The sequence below is a fragment of the Canis lupus genome, chromosome 21, assembly GCF_048164855.1.
Source record: "Canis lupus baileyi chromosome 21, mCanLup2.hap1, whole genome shotgun sequence".
Lineage (NCBI taxonomy): Eukaryota > Metazoa > Chordata > Mammalia > Carnivora > Canidae > Canis > Canis lupus.
In genome coordinates this window covers 9,331,686-9,349,804 of record NC_132858.1, presented here as the reverse complement: position 1 = coordinate 9,349,804, position 18,119 = coordinate 9,331,686, and the positions used below count along the sequence as shown (strand labels likewise).

The window sequence follows — 18,119 nt, the reverse complement described above, 5'->3', positions numbered from 1 at the left end:
TGGACCCAACCAGAGGGGCTGCAGAGAGCAGAGGTCTAGAACCCTCCTGACCCAAGAGCTCAGACCAGACTGGCTTCTGTGTGAACCCCACTGGGGATGGGGCTCTCACCCCAACTTTGACCCCTCGTTGGGATGAAGGTCTGGGCAGAAGTCTCCAGAGAGTGGCAGGATGGGGTGCATCGGGGGCAGTGCAGGCCCTGGGGCTTTCTCTCTACTTCTTCGGAGGAATCCCCTCCCCCAACAAGAAGTCCTGTCGTTTGGGGGAAAGTTCCTTGCAGGGAATGGTTTCCTCTGGCTTCCCAGCAAAGGGAAGCCCTGCCTGGGTCTGAGCCCCGGGGCCCTGTGAGGAGATCCACCAGGCTTCCCAGGTCCCGTGTGAGTGACGCCAGGACCCAATTTCGGTCCTTCACTCCCCACGCCATCCTTCCAGCCAGAAAGGCCACCAAAATGAAGGTCCCCTCAACAGGTGGAGATCAGTGTCTTATCCTTCTGTCCTCTGGCTGGTTCCTCACCAGTGGACCTTCCAGCTGGAGGCATACAACTCTGAGTCCTCCCCACCGGGCAGCCCTGGACACACTGTCTCCGCTCACCCCAGAGGACGCAGCCGGGCGGGGAGGGCAGAAGCTGCCGGCTGGCCTGGCCAACCATCAGGAATGGTGTGGACCCCCCCCCCCCCCCCCCCCCCGCCCCGACTTGCCCAGGAGCCCCGCCACCGCCCTCCTGGTCCAACACTGTGGGTGCTGGCCAGCCAGGACCTGGCGGCTGGATCGCTGGAGCTGCCCGGGCCCCTCTGTGGGGTGGGGTGGGGTCAAGGGGAGCAGAGGGCTGGGGGCTTCCTTCCGGAGGGCCTTCGGACAGGTGGCATGTGGGTGGTGGGGGGCAGCTGGGGCGGCTGGGCGCAGCTCATGGCAGGGGTGCGCTGACTGCGGTGAGGGAGGCGGGCTGGGAGGGCCCTCCCTGAGCAAGCAGTGGCCCCGCGGCCTTCCGGCCTCCCGAGGCACACCCAGGAGCAGGAGTCAGCCAGGGCCAAACCTCAGGGCACTTCCCAGCCTCGGGAGAGGTCGCCTGGCAAGGAGGGTGTGAACGCGGCCCAGCAGATGACACTGCGTTCATTGACTTCCCTCGCCCCCCGGCCGCGGGGGCGCCGGCTTCCCCACCCCGCCCCACACCCACAGGGGGGGCCGCCAACCCCTCCCACCCCCCACCCCGGGGCAAGAACCGCACGCACCACGCCGGGGCTGGTAGAAAAGGGAAAAGACCAAGTCGTTTATTTGGAATGAACATATGATGCAAAAACGAAATATTAAGACCGACGGTTCCATGACAACCATCACAATAAATACATAGATAGTCTGATAATTTAACGCGCCTGCTCAGCAGGCCCAGGCTCTGCGGTTCCGCACGGGGAGATCCTTCGATGTGGGTCAGGGCCTCGGCTCCCGGCCTCGGTCCGCACGGCGCTCAGCGGGGCGCCCCGGGGCTCCTGCCGGCGCGGCCCCGTGGGGCTCGGTCCGCAGCGCCGGCTCCTGCGGGGCGGGGGCGGGGGCGGGCGGGGGCGGGCGGGGGCGAGCGGGTCCCCGGCCCGGGCCCGCCCTCCGGCCGGCACTCACCGCGGCGGCGCTCGGGGCGCGCGGGGCACACGGGGGGCGCGCGGGGCACGCTCAGGGCGCGCGGGGCGGCCGGGGCTCGGGGGGCGCGGCGGGCGCGGCGCGCTCCTGGCGGCTGCGGAAGTCCTGCAGGGCGCGGCGGTTCTGGAAGTCGATGAGCGCCAGCGTGATGGCCGCGTTCCAGCAGCTCTCGCCCGCGCAGCGGAAGTCGATCTCCTTGCGGTCGGTGGTGACGATGGTGAAGTAGACGTACTTGCCGGTGCGCTCCACGCAGTCCACCTTGAGGATGGAGTGGAAGCGCAGCTCCTTGGGGCGCGCGCCGGGCCCGGCGGGGAAGAGGCGCAGGCGGTCGGGGGTGAGCACGCCGCGCTTCTTCTTCCAGAGCTGGAACAGGCTGTCGCTGCGCTTCTCCAGCTCGCCCTCGCGCAGCACCTCGCCGGGAGTCTTCATGGCGGCGGCGGCGGCGGCGGCGGCGGCGGGCAGGCAGCGCTCGCGAGGCGGCGGCGAGGCTCTGCGCCCCGGCCGGCCCGGCGCCGCCTTTATGGGGCCCCGCCCGCGCCGGCCCCGCCCCTCCGAGGCCCCGCCCCTCCGAGGCCCCGCCCCCGGCCCCGGGTCGCCCGCGCCGCCGCCGTTCCCCGGCGCGCCAGCCCCGGCCCTCGCGGGGTGACTCGCGGTCCCCGCCCCGCCCCGGACGCCGGGCCCGCGGAGGAATGCGCTGCGGCCGGCCCTGCCCGCGCTGACTCACCCAGGGAGCCCCGGGAAGCGCCGGCGACGGGCCCGGACCCCCACCGCCCAGGCGGCCCGGGGAGACTCCGCCGCCCGCCCGCCCCGCCCCGCCCCGCCCCCCCGGCCTGCGGTCCCACCTCGCCCCCCGCGGGCCGCCCTGCCGGGACCCGCCCTCACCCCCGGGCCACGCCGCCCCGGAGAGCAGGTGCTGCGCGCCTGCTTTCTCTTCTGCGAAATGGGGACGCCGGTGCTTCTGCCAGATTAGCGAACGTACGCAAGGTGCTGCAACAGCACCCGTTGGAGCCCAATAGACGCGAGGGACCCCTCCTTCCCGCGCCCCCGGGCAGAGGGCAGCGGACGACCCTCCCCGCCTGCACAGCCCAGTGGGGAGAGGTCCCTGCTGGTGCCGGGGGGTCAGCCTGGAGAGGGTGGCGGGGGCGGCTGAGTCATGCCTCCCAGCCAGGGCGGGCAGGCTTTTTTTTTTTTTTTTTTTAAACTCTCTTCCTTTAAAGGGTTTATAGGAGCCGAGCGCTGCCGGGCTCCTCCCCGGTTCCCAGGGGTGGGGGTGGAGTCGCAGGAGGGGTCTCTGGGGACCTGGCGCTGGCAGGGCACCTACCTTCCAACAGCTCCACCTAGCTGTGACTCTGGGAAAGGACTGCAGACGGACGGAGGAAGGGCCCGGGTCCCCAGGAGGTGTTCAAGCTTGCAGGGTGGTTGCAAAAGAAAACATGGGTCCCTGGTTCAAACTAGACTCCAGCGTTCATGCTGGTGACAGCAGAGCGTAAAGGAGCGCAGGACCCCTGTGGGAACAGGGCCATGAAGCTGGCCTCAACTGCCCCTGCCCTCACCCCTGCGGTGCAGCCCTGGGGAGTCCCCTAACCTCTCCAGGGGCGTTCAGAGCCCTGGCCCAAAGGGTCACTGGCTCCCACGAGAGGCTTGGGCCAGGCCTTGGCAGGTGGAAGACAGAGCTATCCTCTCTCAAGACAACGCAGGTGGCCATGGCCTTGGAAGGGGTCAGTCCGGTCACTACAGGCACCCCAGCAGAACTGGCTTTTCATACCAGGCTGTGTGCGACCGCTGACCCTCCATCCCCCAGAGCACTCGGCCTTCGTGGGTTGGGGGTGTCAGGCAGTGAGACCCAGCAAGAGGCAGTGGGCCACCAGGAGAAGCAGACCACGGACAGAGGTCCCCACGAGCCTGCCAGGAGCCCACCACTCTGCCTGTACCCCTTGGAGGCCTGTGGGTGCCCACCAGCCTGCCACCCCTTGCAGCACTCCTCTCCTTGCCTCCCATCGGCCAGGCCTCTCTGGGGAGCTTTGAGGGGACAGTGACCTGTGCTCTGACAGGTGGGTGTCAGAGGGAGCCGGGAGGACAGTCCCAGGGGGTGGAGAGCCAGGGGCAGGGCAGCCTGAGTGTGTGTGTGGGGGGTGGGGGGGGGATATTGGGCTGGGGATCCCAGAGGGTTGGGGTCGGGAGTTGGGCCCATCCCGGCAGCTTCACTACTGTCAGCGCCTGCCCCAGAGCCTGAGACCCCATCCACCAGAGGCCCCCTGGGGAACCTGCCAGCTCTGGCTCCCCGCTAAGTTAGAGGCCCTGTGCCTGCCCCACCCCCCAGCAGGCCCATCTGGGGACCCTCTGGGGTGGGGAGTGGGGAAAGGATGATGTGGAAGCAAAGCACTGACCTTGTAACCCTAAGGGCAGACCGTTCGGGGGAGCCCCTCCCTGAGCCACTTGATAGCCAGGGGCCCAGAGGACGCACCAGCCAGCTTCCTGCCAGGTACCAGGGACCCTGGGGTGGACTTGGCCTGTGTCCCAAGGGGAGCTGCAGCTCATCAGGGTTCTTGGCCAGGAGAGTGCTGGACAGCCAGCCACAGGCTGGGGACATGGGGTGGGGGAAGCAGCACCCCGCAGGTCTCCAACCCTGTTGGCCTCCTGACAACACGGGGGCTGCTGCAGTGGCTTTCTTGGGTTTGCAGGGAATGGAGTGGGGGTCTCAGAGAAGTTGGGGACTCAGCTGAGCTCATCCTCTGGGACCAGCCAGTGGGATCTGGATCCACTGTCCTGTGTGCGCCCCAAGGCCTGGGGGCAGGAAGTGGCCCCACCCAAACGACCCGGGAGGGGCCCGCACTGGGCTTCGCCTCCATACATGGCGTCAGGCGGTGTGGGTCAGAGCCAAGTTTACTAATATTTATCCTAGGGTCGCATCTGGGATTCATGCGGGGCCTGCCTGGGGGGGACCCGCTCCCGCCCCCAGGCAGACAGGTCCCCCAGACATCTGGCCAGGGACACCTGCTGTCCTGCGCAGCTGAGTGAGGATGTCCCCAGACACAATGAGGGCACCTCTCTCAAACGCCCCTCATGAGGTCATCCGCACCCTGGAGGCTCTTGCCCAACCAGCCTGGGAACAGTGGCCGGTGAGGAAGCCATGCGTCACAGCCGGCCCAGTGCCTGGGGCTCGATACCACCCTCTTCCTGTGGGAGGCGGTGCTCAGAACAGCCCCGGGGTGGGGCTCGCCACGTCCCCCGCCTGGGAGACTCTCTCCACTGGCCTCCTCCAGGAAGCCCCCTGGGATTGCCGGGGCATGCCCTAAGGCCTGCTCCCTGAGCTGTGTAACTGCTGGGCCTTCGGGTCCCCGGGATGGCTCCAGTGTGAACCTTAGGAGGGCAGGGGAGAGAGTCTCCCCCGCGTGGGCCCACAAACCAGGGAGGCGGCCTGATGCCACCTGACCTGAGTGTGCCATAGCCCATTGGCCGCCACCCGTGACTCAGGCCTGCCCTGGATCTGTATCCTCTGGGCGGGGAGCCTGGGAAAAGTGAGAGGCCCCAGAGCAGGAGGCTGGTTTCAGGTTTTCACTGTCAGCCCGGCTTGGCCCCGCAGAGCTGCATCTCTTGCTTCTCTGAGCCCCTCGGCTGGAGTCTCATGGGCAGGGCCCACCTCACCAGACACAGTGACACTGCCCAGAATACCTTTCCCTCCTTGGCCCCCGGCAAGCTCCTATTCATCCCTCAGTGCCCTGCTCAAAGGTCACTATCAGCCCCTGGAATGCAGTGATAAGGGTCTCCGTCTTTGGGGCCCCCGGGGCCCAGCCCAGGTGCTCAGGAAAGGTTGTGGGAGACATGTGGACCTAAACTGCAGTGACCTCGGGAGGGGCTAGGGCGGGGGGGTGGGGGCCAGGCCTGGGCTTGGGAGAGGGGCGGGGAGCCCACGGGGGAAGATTGCCCAGGGCCTGGTTCCTGGGGACACGGGACCTCTCTGCAAGCTTGAATGAAAGGAATGCACCAAACACAGGGCGGGAGGGTGGGCAGGAGGGCAGAGGTGGACAGGGTGTGGCTGCCACCCTGTGGACGGCGGTCAGCACCTGCAGGCCCCGGGCAGTCATCACGGGACAGACAGGACATCTGGCTCCAGCCCACCCCGGCCCCTGAGGGTGGACTGTTTACTAATATTTATCCAAGGGTCCCATCCGGGGACTCATGCGGCGGCTCCCTGGGGGGACGCCCACTCCTGCCCCCACAGACTGGCCCCCAAACGGGAAGCAACCCGTGTCTGTTGACGACAAAAGAACAGATAAACAAGACGTGGGCCATCCACACGCTGAACGGTCACTCAGCCTGAACAAGGAGGGACGCGCTGACATCTGCCACAGCGTGGGTGGACCTGGGGGACGTGATGCTGAGTGACACGGGCCAGACACTGGGGGACACATCCTGAAGGATTCCACCCACACGAGGGCCCTAGAGTCTCCAAATTCACAGGGACAGAGAGTGGACGGTGGTCACAGGGGCTGAGGGAGGGACGGGGTCAGTGTCTCCTGGGGACAGCGTGGACGGTGGTCACAGGGCCGGGGGAGGGACGGGGTCAGTGTCTCAGGGAGACAGAGTATCTGTTTGGGACGATGGACAGTCCTGGAGACGGACAGTGGGGACGGCTGCACAACAGTGTGAATGTGCATAGTGGCCCTGAGCTGTGGCTTAGAGTCAGTGAAGATGGCCCATTTTATGTGTATTATGTGTATTATGTGTATTATGTGCTCCCTGAATGCCATCAGTGTCCTCCCTAGAGAGGGTGGAGGGCATGCAGGACGCCTGGGGCCCCCAGCCCCTGGAGGAGCGGTTAGGACCCCCCACCCCAGCGCCCCTGGAGGGAGTGGGGCCCCACCTGCGCCTGGATTTGCACAAGCCTCGAATGTTCCTTTGTCACAACCACCCCGGCCACTAACAAAGCCCTAGGTGTCTGCTGCCAACCCTCCCCTCGTCCTGCCACACGGCCTGGTGGCAGGTGAGGACCAACACAGCGGTGGCATTAGCTGGCTTTGGCGGGTGGGGTCAAGGCTTCTCAGAGACCGACCACTGCTGACTTTTGAGCTGGGTTTTCAAAGATGTGTAGTTGTTCTCCCCCATCACCGGGCCTCCCCCAGGCAGCACAGGGGAGACGTCCGGCGTGCCCTGCGGATGTCTGCAAGATGGACGGAAATGCTGGACTCAGAGGCTGTATGGCCGAGGAACCAGGGGAACGGAGGTGCCCCTCTTCTTGGTGGGGACCCCTGGAGGCTTCCTTCGTACCAGCAGCCCAGGGGCCCTGTGGTCTCTAGGCTCTGTGTACGTGCCCCCCTCAGGAGCTGCCGAGGGGCTGGGGGTCCTAGCCCAGGTTCCTCAGCGCCCCCCACCCTGAAGGCCAGAGTCCTCGTACTCACTCTGCTGCCACCCCCCCCTCCAGGTCCTATCCATCCTGCCCCTCTGCTGCCCCGCACTTCTGAGCATCTTACCTGGACTCCTCTACCTACCTACGTGAATGTCCTGGGGCTGTGGGGACAAGTGACCACACATCTGGTGGCTTGGGACAACACAGATCTCTCTACTCCCAGGTCTGGAGGCCAGAAGCCAGGTGGTGAGCCCCCGGCCCTGCACCTTCCTGAGCTGTTTCTCCTGCCAGAGCTGGGCCTGGGGGAGCACCTCACAGTCCCCTCCTCTGCTCAGCTCTCCCAGCTCAGGGAGGGCAGCTCTGCTGGCATCTTCCAGCCCCTGCCAGAAATGGGGGCGGCTGAGACCCCGGGCCCTCCCTGCAGCCTGAGGCGGAAGCCGCCAAGCTCCGCCCAGCAATGCCTGTGTCCCCCTGGAGTGCCCAGTCCACCCAGGGCTGGCTCCAGGCTGGTGGGCAGCGGGGAGGGCCACGTGGGCAGCCCTGCCTGGACCAAGGCTTTGGGAAGGAAGGTTCTCCCCATGTTCCGGAAGCAGAGGCCAAGCCCCAAGGAGATTCAGAGACAGGACTGCCTTCCCCGGGCTCCTGAAAGCCCCCAGCCCGGGTGGGAGGAAAGAGCCCATGGAGGGGGTGGGGAGGGATCTGCCCCGTTTCTCCAGGAGCCCGGCTGGGCCAGGCAGGCCTGCTGGGTTGACAGGGAAAGTAACATCCGGCCGTCACCGTCACTGAGCTGAGTCAGCCGGGCCAGGCTGGCAGGGAATGGCTCAGCAGTGACATCCTGGGGCGGGCAGGGGCTCCACCCAAGTGCACCGAGATGACTTGGCCTCAAGACGGTGTCTGGGCCTCCCTCTCCTGGTGGGAACGCAGGCCTCTGCGGGCCACTGTGCCCTGAGCCTCGGTGCCTGGATAATCACACCAGATCCAGAGAATAGAAAGCTCGGTCAGTGTCAGCAGAGGAGGGGTCCTGGAGCCTGGCAAGGGGTGAGGGTGGCAGTGCCCTCCAACGGAGGCTGACCCCACAGTGGCCTCTTCTTGGACCAGAGGCTTGGCTGATGGCCGGAGGTGCTCTCAGTGTGCCTAGGCTAAAGGCCAGGTTGGAGAGCACGTCTCCCTGCCAACCCTGGGGCCCCCTCTGCAGCCCACCTGGCATTGTTCCGGTCACCCCCTGCGCACTCGGGGGCGGAGGAGACGGGGAAGACTCATTCTGAGCGGAAGGCAGGCCAAAGGCCAGCAGTATCACCACGACAGGTTGGCTGAGGTCAGGGCTTCCCCCTTCCCCAGGCCAAGGCACTCCCTGGGAGCACGGGCCATTGGCCTGACTTCTGGAGGGGAGCGGGAGTGCAGGCCACTGGAGGGCGTGGGTCAGGGCCACAATACGGTAGCCATGAACCCCTACAGCAGACTGGTCGCCAGAGTGGAGCAGGTGCTACGGATGAGGGTGTGGGCAACCTCGGCTACTAGCCTGGCCCTGGGTGGCCACAACTGCCAATACACCCATGGGAAAACAGGAATTTTTAAATGAAATGACCCGGATTTGGGGGCACTTCTGAAAAAGCTGCTCCATTGAGACACAGTTTACATACCCACAACCAGACATACCCACGCGAAGCAGTTCCAAGAGTTCACCTCTCCCGGGGTGCCCCGGTTAACCCGCACGTTTGCCGTCCCGGCAGCCTTGGTTGCTGCGTGGGCTCTAGAACCCACAAAAACGGGTCATGCGCAGGCCCTTCCGTGTATCCGGCTTCACTCGGTCCACGTTTTCAAGGTTCCTAGGCCATCCTGTTGCGGGCTGTGCCCCGCACTCTGCCAGGACAGAGCCGAACACTTCCCAGAAGTCAGTGCAGAGGTGGACATACTTGGTGGCTCAGACACAGCAGCTGAGCCCCGGGGCAGCCACCTGTGTCCATACAAGTCTGCACGGGCGGTCTGGGTGACACAGGAGACCTGTGGCCTCCAAGAGAACCAGGGTGGACCAGGGGCAGTCTAAGGAAGGAGGAGGGTATGGGCCACAGAGGTCATGGGGATGGGAGGTGGCCCTGGACTTTCAGGAACCCTGAGAGAAGCTCCATGATGGCCTAGGGGCCCAAGGGACGCCTGGGTAGCTCAGCTTTGCTCAGGGCGTGATCCCGGGGTCTTGGGATCAAGTCCCACATTGGGGGAAGCAGGGAGCCTGCTTCTCCCTCTGCCTGTGTCTCTGCCTCTGTCTCATGAATAAATTTTAAGAAATCTTAAAAAAAAAAAGAGGGGGGGGACCAAAAGTGGAGGCCAGGAAGGCCTGGCTCCAGGCAGTTCAGGGATCAGCGGGGAGAGCAGGCTGGCTCATGTGGAGCCAGTGACTACCGGAGCTGCTGCAAGCACCCCGACCCCTTCCCTGAGGTGCCAACAGAGGCCTGGACGGAGGCTGCACGTGCCAGGCTCCTCGGCCAGGGGACAGCCTGCCTTCCCTTGCCTGTGACTGCCCAGGGGTGAGGTCAGAGGACAGCTAGACAGGCCAGGAGGCAGCACTGCAGTGGACAGCTGGGGAAGGCAGAGCTTCTCAAGGCTCTGAGCAGGAGTCATGCCACCCACTTGGGACAACGAAGCACCAGAGAAGGTCCTGGAGGCCATAGGGACCCCGCTCTGTGACTGAGCCCACACGTGGGTGGGTATGGCACGCTCATACACTCTTATCCCACAGGGAAATGGAACCCAGTGCCTCCAGAGACAGTCACAATCCAAACACTCCTCCCGCTGCCCGCTGTGGTACCATCTGTACCACGCAGCTCACCACCAACAGCCAGGCCGTCCAACTCCCCGTCCCACTGACCCCAGGTGCCCAGTCGCTCTCTCCAGCTTCCCGTTCAGGCCAGACTCCAGAGGTGGCCGCTGTGTACGCGAGTGTGCAGGTGCATACCCACACGGGGCTGGACACTACCTGCTCCTAAGTACCCCGCTCTCAGGGGCACGGACTTGGCCAGTCTCTGAGGGAAGGCCCAGGCTGCCCGCCTCCACCCCCAATGTCAGACATTCCAAACCACCACAGCACACACTGGCCACGCACTCTACACACACGTACCCTGGACTTCCGCCAGAGCCTAGGAACCGCTGGGCAGAGAGGCTCTTACAGAGCATGCCCCCCCACCCCAGCCATCTCCTCAGCGCCCATCAGCCAGCGCTGTGCCAATCAGAGAAAACTCTTCCTAAGTGACCCGCATTTCATCAGCAAGGCCCAGCAATCTTTAGGCCATTGCTTCATAGTGAACATGGGTCCGTCACCACTGAGGATGGTCAGGAACCAGTAGGAAAGGATTCCTCTGCAAGGTCATGCTCAGAGTGACCCCTGGGCCAGTGGGATCGGATGCTCCCAGAGTTGAAACTGTCCTTGCGAACTTCCTGCAAATCACCTGAGCACATCATTTTGTGCAATTGCTGCTAATCCTGTAGTGACCCATAAGCTGTGGATTTACAAATAGGTTCATTCCGGTGCTCCAGGGGAACAGAACATTTGAAGAACTTGGGAACCAGTCAGAGTCCACAGGGACGAGAAGCTACCCCAAAGGTCCGGGGGCCCATGCCCAAGAGATGCTCCCAGCTGAGAGGATGGGGAGCAGCACTCAGGCATCATCTCTGCAGACTGCCCTCAGGGGATGAGGTTTTAATTCTGGGTCAGCTGGAACAAGGCACCCCCTAGCACCCGCAGGTTTGTCGGGTGGAGGGTGGGGGGCCAGACCCAGGTCCTTCAAGTAGTGAGAACATTCTGGTTCCAGTTGTCTAGGGCACTGGAGGCCCTTGCCTCTCCTTCTTGACACTCCCAGGAAGAAGCCAGGCCCCCAGGCAGGCGCCAGGTGAGCTGGGCTGCAGGAGAAGCTGCATGCATGCCTTCTCCTAGCACCTGTAACTCCCTGGTTAGGTTCTTTTTTTTTTTTTAAGATTTTATTTATTTATTCAAAGACACACACAGAGAGACAGAGGCAGAGACACAGGCAGAGGGAGAAGAAGCAGGCTTCCCAAGGGGAGCCCAAGTGGGACTCAATCCTGGGTCTCCAGGATCACGCCCTGGGCTGCAGGTGGCGCTAAACCGCTGTGCCACCAGGGCTGCCCTCCCTGGTTAGGTTCTGAGCACAGGCTTGTACAGCAGCTGTTTCTGGGGGTAGCGTTCCCTCTTATGAAGGGATGGAGGCTCCACCAGTACAGTACCAGTGAGAAGATCAATCAAAAGTGGCCCCTACACGACAATCTTCCTTCCTGGAGCCTTGTGGACCTGAAAGGTATACAGCGCTCTCCTAGGGGAGAGCAGACTCTTTCCCAGGTAGCAAGGGGCCCACCCAGGGAGTCGAAGCCCACCCTGACAGTGAGGTGGGTCTGTAGGTGTAACAGGGAAACTAAACGTTGGAGCCTCTTCCTAAGAACCGGTTGTAAAAGCCTCAAAAACAACGCGGAAAGGCTGAGGCCTAAAGCCCGGGGGCTGCCCGTCCCCAGGGCTCTACAGATGCAGTTCAAGAGGATGCACAACCACAGCAGGAGCTGCTGCGTGGGGGCAGGTGCCAGTACCCCTGCCCGCTCCTCCCACCAGGTTCCCCACAGAGACTACACAGCACAGGATTCATGTTTCACAACTTTAATAGAATATTCTAACTATTCTGTACAAATTGAAAACACCGTATTCAGTTACAAATGTATTATAAGTAAGGCTGAGCACTCTACAGGCCTGGTCAGTGTGGACACTGCATCCCCGGCAACAGAGACCCTGGTCACACACTCGGAAACCCCACACGCCAGCCAAAAACAGGTCACTCTGAACCCAGGGCTTTTAAGACAAGATGAGCATGGGGCCAAGAAATGGGGGTACTGACAAAGCAAGACTTGACACGTACACACTAACAGCAGTGCTTCCCAGCCTAGGCCCCTCACCACAGAAGCCTGGTGAACCCCGGCACTCTGCCCGCAACCCGCCCCCCAAAGCCGTGTGGTCTGCATGTCGTGGAAACGAGCTCCTGCCCTCAGCTGAAGGCAGGACAGAGCGAGGTTCCTTCTACACAGGCCTCACTCCCTGGGAGCCACGACCACACCCACCTGGCGAGTCACCAGGTCACCAGTCACACACATGGTTTCAGAAACTGTAAGGACAAGTGACAGCATGTGTCCCAAGCCCTCACAAAGAGGAAAGAATAAATAAATACAAAGATGAACCACAAATGCTCACGCCTCAGGGCTAGGGTGCACCACAACCCCTACCCCACCCTGAGGAAGACAAAACCAGAGAAAGAACGTTCTAAGGAGAACAGGACCCTACTCTATCAGCTCTCCTGAGAGGATTAGAGCACAGGAGACCAAGTGGTGGCAAACACAAAGCGTATGGGTTTCTTCAAGTGAAGAAGGATCCAGTCTGGCTGTGGAGGGGTGTGACTGGTTCTAGAAGCCCTGGAACCACATCCCCAGACAACTGCCCTTGGCGTCAACTGACCTTCCACCACCCCATCCCCCCAGGGTCTACAGAGCCCTCCGGAAGGCAGGGCCTGGGAAAGTCCACTGAGCTGCACTGCACCCAAGGCCATAGAGGGTGCTGGAATCAAACCTCCTATTTCTGAAATGCATTTAAGTTGCCACTGTACAGGTTAAGCAAAATAATAAGGATAAAGGAAAAGTTAAAGTCAAAATCATGCACTTGAAAACAAGTTAGAAGCACTGCCAATACGGTGGTGCCGCCGCCATGACCAGTCCCCGACGCCGCACCTGCAGGACGCTCACTCCTCACTGCTGTTTGCACTCAGATGGCTGGCTGGGCTCCTTCTGTCAACGAGAGAAGACAAGACTTGTAGGGAACCAATGCTGTCGACCAGGTATCTCCAACCAACAATGCAAACCAAGACTCAATTGACTGCCTTCATTCTTACTGAAACGAAGGTTACTGCAAACATACTTTTAAGATTGTAATTAAAAAAAAAAAAAAAAATCAGTCAATTTCCCAGAAATAAAGTCTCAGTAGGGCAGCCTTTCTGGTTTCAAGACATGCCGTAAGTCTAAGTCACAGCCCGTGTGTTGGGAAGGAGGAACGTGTCAGGGTCGGAGACTCAGTGCAGAAGGGAGCCCATGCTCCAACACTGCATAGCAGCCTCAGAGCCTCAGGCAACCCCCTGCCCCTGCCCACGTGACAGCAGCAGGCTCCCTTTTCTGTTCCTCGCCTCCCGTTAAGACAGGCTCAGCACCTGAAACAGTGCCACTCCAGGGTGGGCCAGAGGCAGCTGAGCAGCCCCAGAGTCCTGCCAGCACTCCAGAGTGCTCTCTGCTAACGGGCTGTGCCAGCAGACCACAGCTGGGAGGCCACTCCAACAGCTCCACACAGGCATGGCTTGATCCTCCCAGTCCCTCCCCAAGTGGGATGTCTATCCCTCCTGAAAGGTATCAGGGAGAGAGCCTCCCCCGCCCCCAGAGGAGCACATCCACTTCAATACAACCTAACACATCTCACACCGTTTAAAAGCGCAGTCAGCAACCCCACGCATTCTGTGCGGAGGCCAACAACAGCCTGAGAGACAGACGAGATTACTAACCATTCTGAGTAAATACATTTACTGATCAGAAGTCTGTAATTCTTGGCTGCCAAGATTATAAATTATTCTGATACAATGTGTCAAGCCTACTACTGAGTCTAAAAAAAAAAATCCCTGCATTACAGGCTCAAAGGAACATGTGGGATAAAGTAACTGACACCTTCTATGACTGGAGCTGGGACTACATTCTTTGGGAAATCACATTTAAGATACAAAGAAAATTACACATAAAGGATTCCTAAAGACAACCATGATCTCAGACCCTGGTCTAATAAGCTCTTTATTTGGAAGTCTAAAGGGAAGAGCACACAGACATCGCTGGGACCCACCAGGTCTGACTGGCCCCAGGTCTCTGCCCAGCACCGCCCAGCAGTGGGACACTCTGGGAGGGGGTCCTGCTCATCTAGAATACTGAAGAACCCAGGCACCAAAACAAAACACACCTGATCAGAAATCCAGGTTGGAAAAGATCAAACTCAAACTGTGGATCTGGAGGCAACCCAGGTCAGCGGCCAAGGAAATGACCCACTGGCTCTCAAGCCTGGCTGGAGAAGCGAGGAGGTGCTCCCAGCCTGGTATGGCCATGGCAGGGGTGGGAGAGTAGCTGGCAACGTTTTGAGGAGGAGGGGAGAAGTGTGTGTTTCCACAGTTGTATTTCCAAGAAGGAGGTGGGTTAGAGAAGATGGAGCTAAGAAGTGGGAACACCATGGGAATGGGCAGGCAGCACACCTTCCTGAATACGTGTGAGTTACACACATACAGTGTTTTACAACATTGGGCATTTTACAGTATATGCTGTTTGAATGATATATTTATTTTTAACCAGGAGAATGTATTATCTATTTGTTTAAGATACCTTCAGCAGCTTGGGGTTTAGATAAAGTCTGCTGGAGAGCACAGGGCCAGGCAGGGAGGCAGGCAGGTGGCCCAGCTGAGGACAGCATCTGCACGGACACAGGCCCTCGGCTGTAAAGTCAACACAGAACCCCGAAGCTTCTGATGTCAATTTTATCAACAAGACACTTGTTTTCAGCCTGTGACACAGGCCAAAACAGGATGACAACTAAACCCAGCATCCTCTGTCTCAGGCCACAAAGTCCAATGGCAGCCGGGTTACTTAATGCCACTGATTATCAAGGGAGAGGACTTGGGTATTTCCAAGGCACAAACTAACAACTCAAACCTGCCTGTTACGGAGCCATTTAAAAGCCAAATTTTAACAGGTGACAACTGCCACCAAGCACACAGCTGACCAGCACAGCTTCACAGGGGAACACAGCCAGGGCCCAAAAGCCTGTGTGACTATGGAGGGAATGGCCTCCCCCATCCGAGAAGCCGGGCCCCTGACAAGGATCTGATGACACTACTGAGGTGCTGGCTGATACTGCAGTCACGTGCCAGTATTATTCACGGTGACTACACCCCAGGAGGGTCCCCTGTCTGAGAGACTCAGGCTGAATAGGTTAAGGATGCTTCCCAGTGACTGGCAGGGTGAGAGAGGGGTAGGGGGGGAGCAAGCCTGGTTGGTCAATTCTTTAGACATGTGGGGCAGTAGGAATCAATCAAGAGCAACAGAACACACTGTCCTATATGCATGTAAATGATCCAGGTGTCTCTTCATCTCACCTAGTTATGACGTTTCTTAACCAGGAGATAGCTGTGCTACCTCTTCACCTCTTAGTTCTCTATGTGAGCCCACCCGAGTGAGCAGACAGGAAGGCAATGCAGAGAGACTCTCAAAGGCCTGTGGTCTGCTTAAATGTCAGGATCAGCAGGAAGCCTTAAGTTCAAATCCTAGCTCTCACAGGCCCTGCTTTACACACTGACTGCCGCTGCTCTTAGCACAGCACCAAGAACCCCTACATTTCCAGGGATGAACATCACTGCACCTGCCTCCTGTGGCACCTTCTGACCAGGCGCCCCACCCCTACCCCCAAGTGAGGACAGTGTTCCCCAAGGGCGAGGAGCTGATGGCTGGAACAGAGCTGCAATGGCCCATGCTGTGGCAGACAGGGGTGGCAGGTGGGCACAGCTAGCTCTTCCCCAGCCAGAGTACTCCCAATAACACGCAACAGCACCTGCTCCGAACACTAAACCACATAGATACCACAGCTTTGGAGATAGTAACTCTAGCACATTCAAAGGTCAGCTAGCCCTTAATGACCTACTGGTCTGCACCACACCTGAATTTAAAAAGTAGAAACAATCAATCGAGACTCATCAAGAAAAAGCACAGTGGGCTGCTTCCTATTGCACAGGTGTGGCTCATTCCAGGGTGGCCCGTGCAACACGGTCCTCATGAAGACTGCACAGTGCCCACCTCCCAGGGCCCTCACGCTCTGTGCTCCTCCTGGAGGGCAGTCCCGTCCCCAATAAAAATGCCACACCAGTCACGCCTCTCCGTGGTCAGCAACAAACACTGGGCTCAGCAACAGGAGCCAAATGTAGTTTCTGACGATCAGTTTTAGGAGTACATACAACAGACACCTGCGCAAAAATACTGTTCTTCAGAAAGCCCTGAGCTCAGCCTAGCACACTAGAAGTGTGCCTGGCCAACAGCTTCCTCTTTATCCACAAAGTCACAATAAAGCACTGTTATAAAGCACAGATCAGAAGATTGGATTAGGAATGAATGGAATTCCACCTTACCTAGAAACGCATGAATGATTAACAGACAAAAATTACACCTAAATGGGGAAAAAATTGAAAGGAACTGTCAGCAAAAAAGAAAGCAAAATGCACAAGATTAAACAGGCGGAAACAGCCACTTTCTCATGACACGACTGACTACAAAATCTTGAGCTTGAGATGAGCAACCCCAACCCACCACAGCTGTTCATTTAACACCAAACATCCCTTCTCCCTTGTTTGCCTCCACGTGTGCAGACTCAGATATAACAAATCCCTCTGAAAGACAAGACCCGGGCCCTTCTAGCTGCACAGGGCTGGCGGTCCTGGTGCCTCCCAGTTTATCATCCCACCCCTGTGCCCCACCAATGAAGATCCACGGAGCGCCAGTCCTGACAACCCTATACTGTGCCAGATTACTTGTGAGAGAATGCCCTTCCAGAAAACAGACGTGGCAGGAGACAGGTTTGGCAAGGAGAGAGAAGAGGACAAACAACAGAAGGAAGTGACAAGCGACGGAGTAACGGAGCTCCCCCTGCAAACCATCCTCAGTCTCTGTTCTCAAATCCAAACCATGAATGTGTGTGTCAGCACCTCCCCCATTCGCCCAGTGTGAGCCACCTGAGGCAGGGCCCCCATGTTACAGAGCTGAGCACAGGGGTGCTTGCACTACAGTTCTCCCGTGATAGGCCAACTGTGCAGAGGTGAGTATGTCTGTAGGCTTATTCCCAAAGCAGTATTTATATGGTACATTTAAAAAAGTCTTAAACCCACCTCTCATCCTTCCCTAGAAGGAGCTGTAAAGCATGCATTTACAGAAACATTTGGGTGTTAAAAAAAAACAAACACACACACACACTTACAGAGCTGGGTTATTACACTGATAGTTTAGTGCACATTCCACTTTGGGCAAAAACGGAGGACAAACTATGTCTAGTTAAACCGAGACCCAGGCTATAAATGGCAGGTCAGTTGAGTGTTCCAACAGCCTGTGATGTATTTAATACTAAGATGTAGTGAGCTTTCAATTTCTCATGCTAGCAAACAGAGGACATTCATACTACAGCTTCAGGACTACATTAAAGCAGTTCTGGATTTAAGAGATGTGTTAAGTGGCAAAGCAACTTCATTTAAGTTGATCTGACCATCAGTAAACATTCAGACCTTCAGGTAAAATTAACGGGGTTGCCACTCTCATTTTGTTTTTGTTTTTGTTTTTTTAGCAATGCTTCCTAGTTTACTTTCAATGATTAGAGGTATTTAGACATAGCTTGTGAATATTCTCAGCCCATAGGCAACTACAAAATTATGTCTACAATTCAATTACTCTATTAAAAAAAATAACCCCCCGAAGTTCCTTCTTTATACCTTTTCCAAAAACAAATAGATGGCAGCTTATTGATGTGGTCATTCAGCCATTACCCTGAAAGGACTAAGGGTCTGGAAAACAAAGCTGCTCTCCTGAAATAGCTTATGGAAAGAAAGAGCTTCTGAGTAAGCTTGGAAAGCCTTCCTTCACTGGACACTCACCGAGCACTAAATCCTACCGAAGGGGCTACTCATGCCTATTCCTGGTCTGTTTTCCATGTTCTAACTAGAGCAGGACAGGCACGCCAGGTGGGGACACAACCCAACAGCACAGCAGCATGGCATCGGTGGACACGGCAGCTCCCCAACAACTGACCTTAGGGTTAATGTCGGCATCATCCTCATCTTCTCCCTCCTCGTCACCTTCCAACTCCTGCAGAAAAGGATGAGAGCGAGCTGAACACACGGGACTTAAACTCTTGTGGATCTGCACACACTCCACACAAATGAAAGCCACCCTCGAATTCAGCAGGAAATCCATGATCACGGTCCCTAAGTGCTTAGGTCACTTCCTCTGGACACAATGATTTCTAGGCACCTTTTTGTTCTCAGTGATAATGG

General features: G+C 58.8%; 2 protein-coding genes across 9 annotated transcripts in view; both read right to left on the bottom strand.

The window, feature by feature from the left end:
* Window positions 1-1,239: 1,239 nt before the first annotated feature.
* Window positions 1,240-2,131, bottom strand: PHLDA2 (pleckstrin homology like domain family A member 2). The gene has a single exon (XM_072791848.1). It carries the CDS (start codon window positions 2,055-2,057, stop codon window positions 1,662-1,664), a length of 396 nt encoding a protein of 131 aa, XP_072647949.1. The 5' UTR covers window positions 2,058-2,131; the 3' UTR covers window positions 1,240-1,661.
* Window positions 2,132-11,613: 9,482 nt separating this feature from the next.
* Window positions 11,614-18,119, bottom strand: part of NAP1L4 (nucleosome assembly protein 1 like 4) — a 42,008-nt gene continuing 35,502 nt past the window's right edge. For 6 of the 8 annotated variants that reach the window (XM_072790368.1, XM_072790369.1, XM_072790371.1 and 3 more), the window contains 2 exons: window positions 17,875-17,931; window positions 11,614-12,801 (listed from right to left, as the gene is read on the bottom strand). In XM_072790368.1, coding sequence (XP_072646469.1) covers window positions 12,763-12,801; window positions 17,875-17,931 — 96 coding nt within the window. In that variant the 3' untranslated portion in view covers window positions 11,614-12,762. Of the gene's footprint in view, window positions 12,802-16,211; window positions 16,250-17,874; window positions 17,932-18,119 lie in introns of all 8 variants that reach the window. The other 2 variants (XM_072790374.1, XM_072790375.1) reach the window with 1 other exon arrangement.

Excerpts from the sequence above, each read along its gene's own strand:
- PHLDA2 (XM_072791848.1), bottom strand. The coding sequence starts at position 2,057 with ATGAAGACTCCCGGCGAGGTGCTGCGCGAGGGCGAGCTGGAGAAGCGC.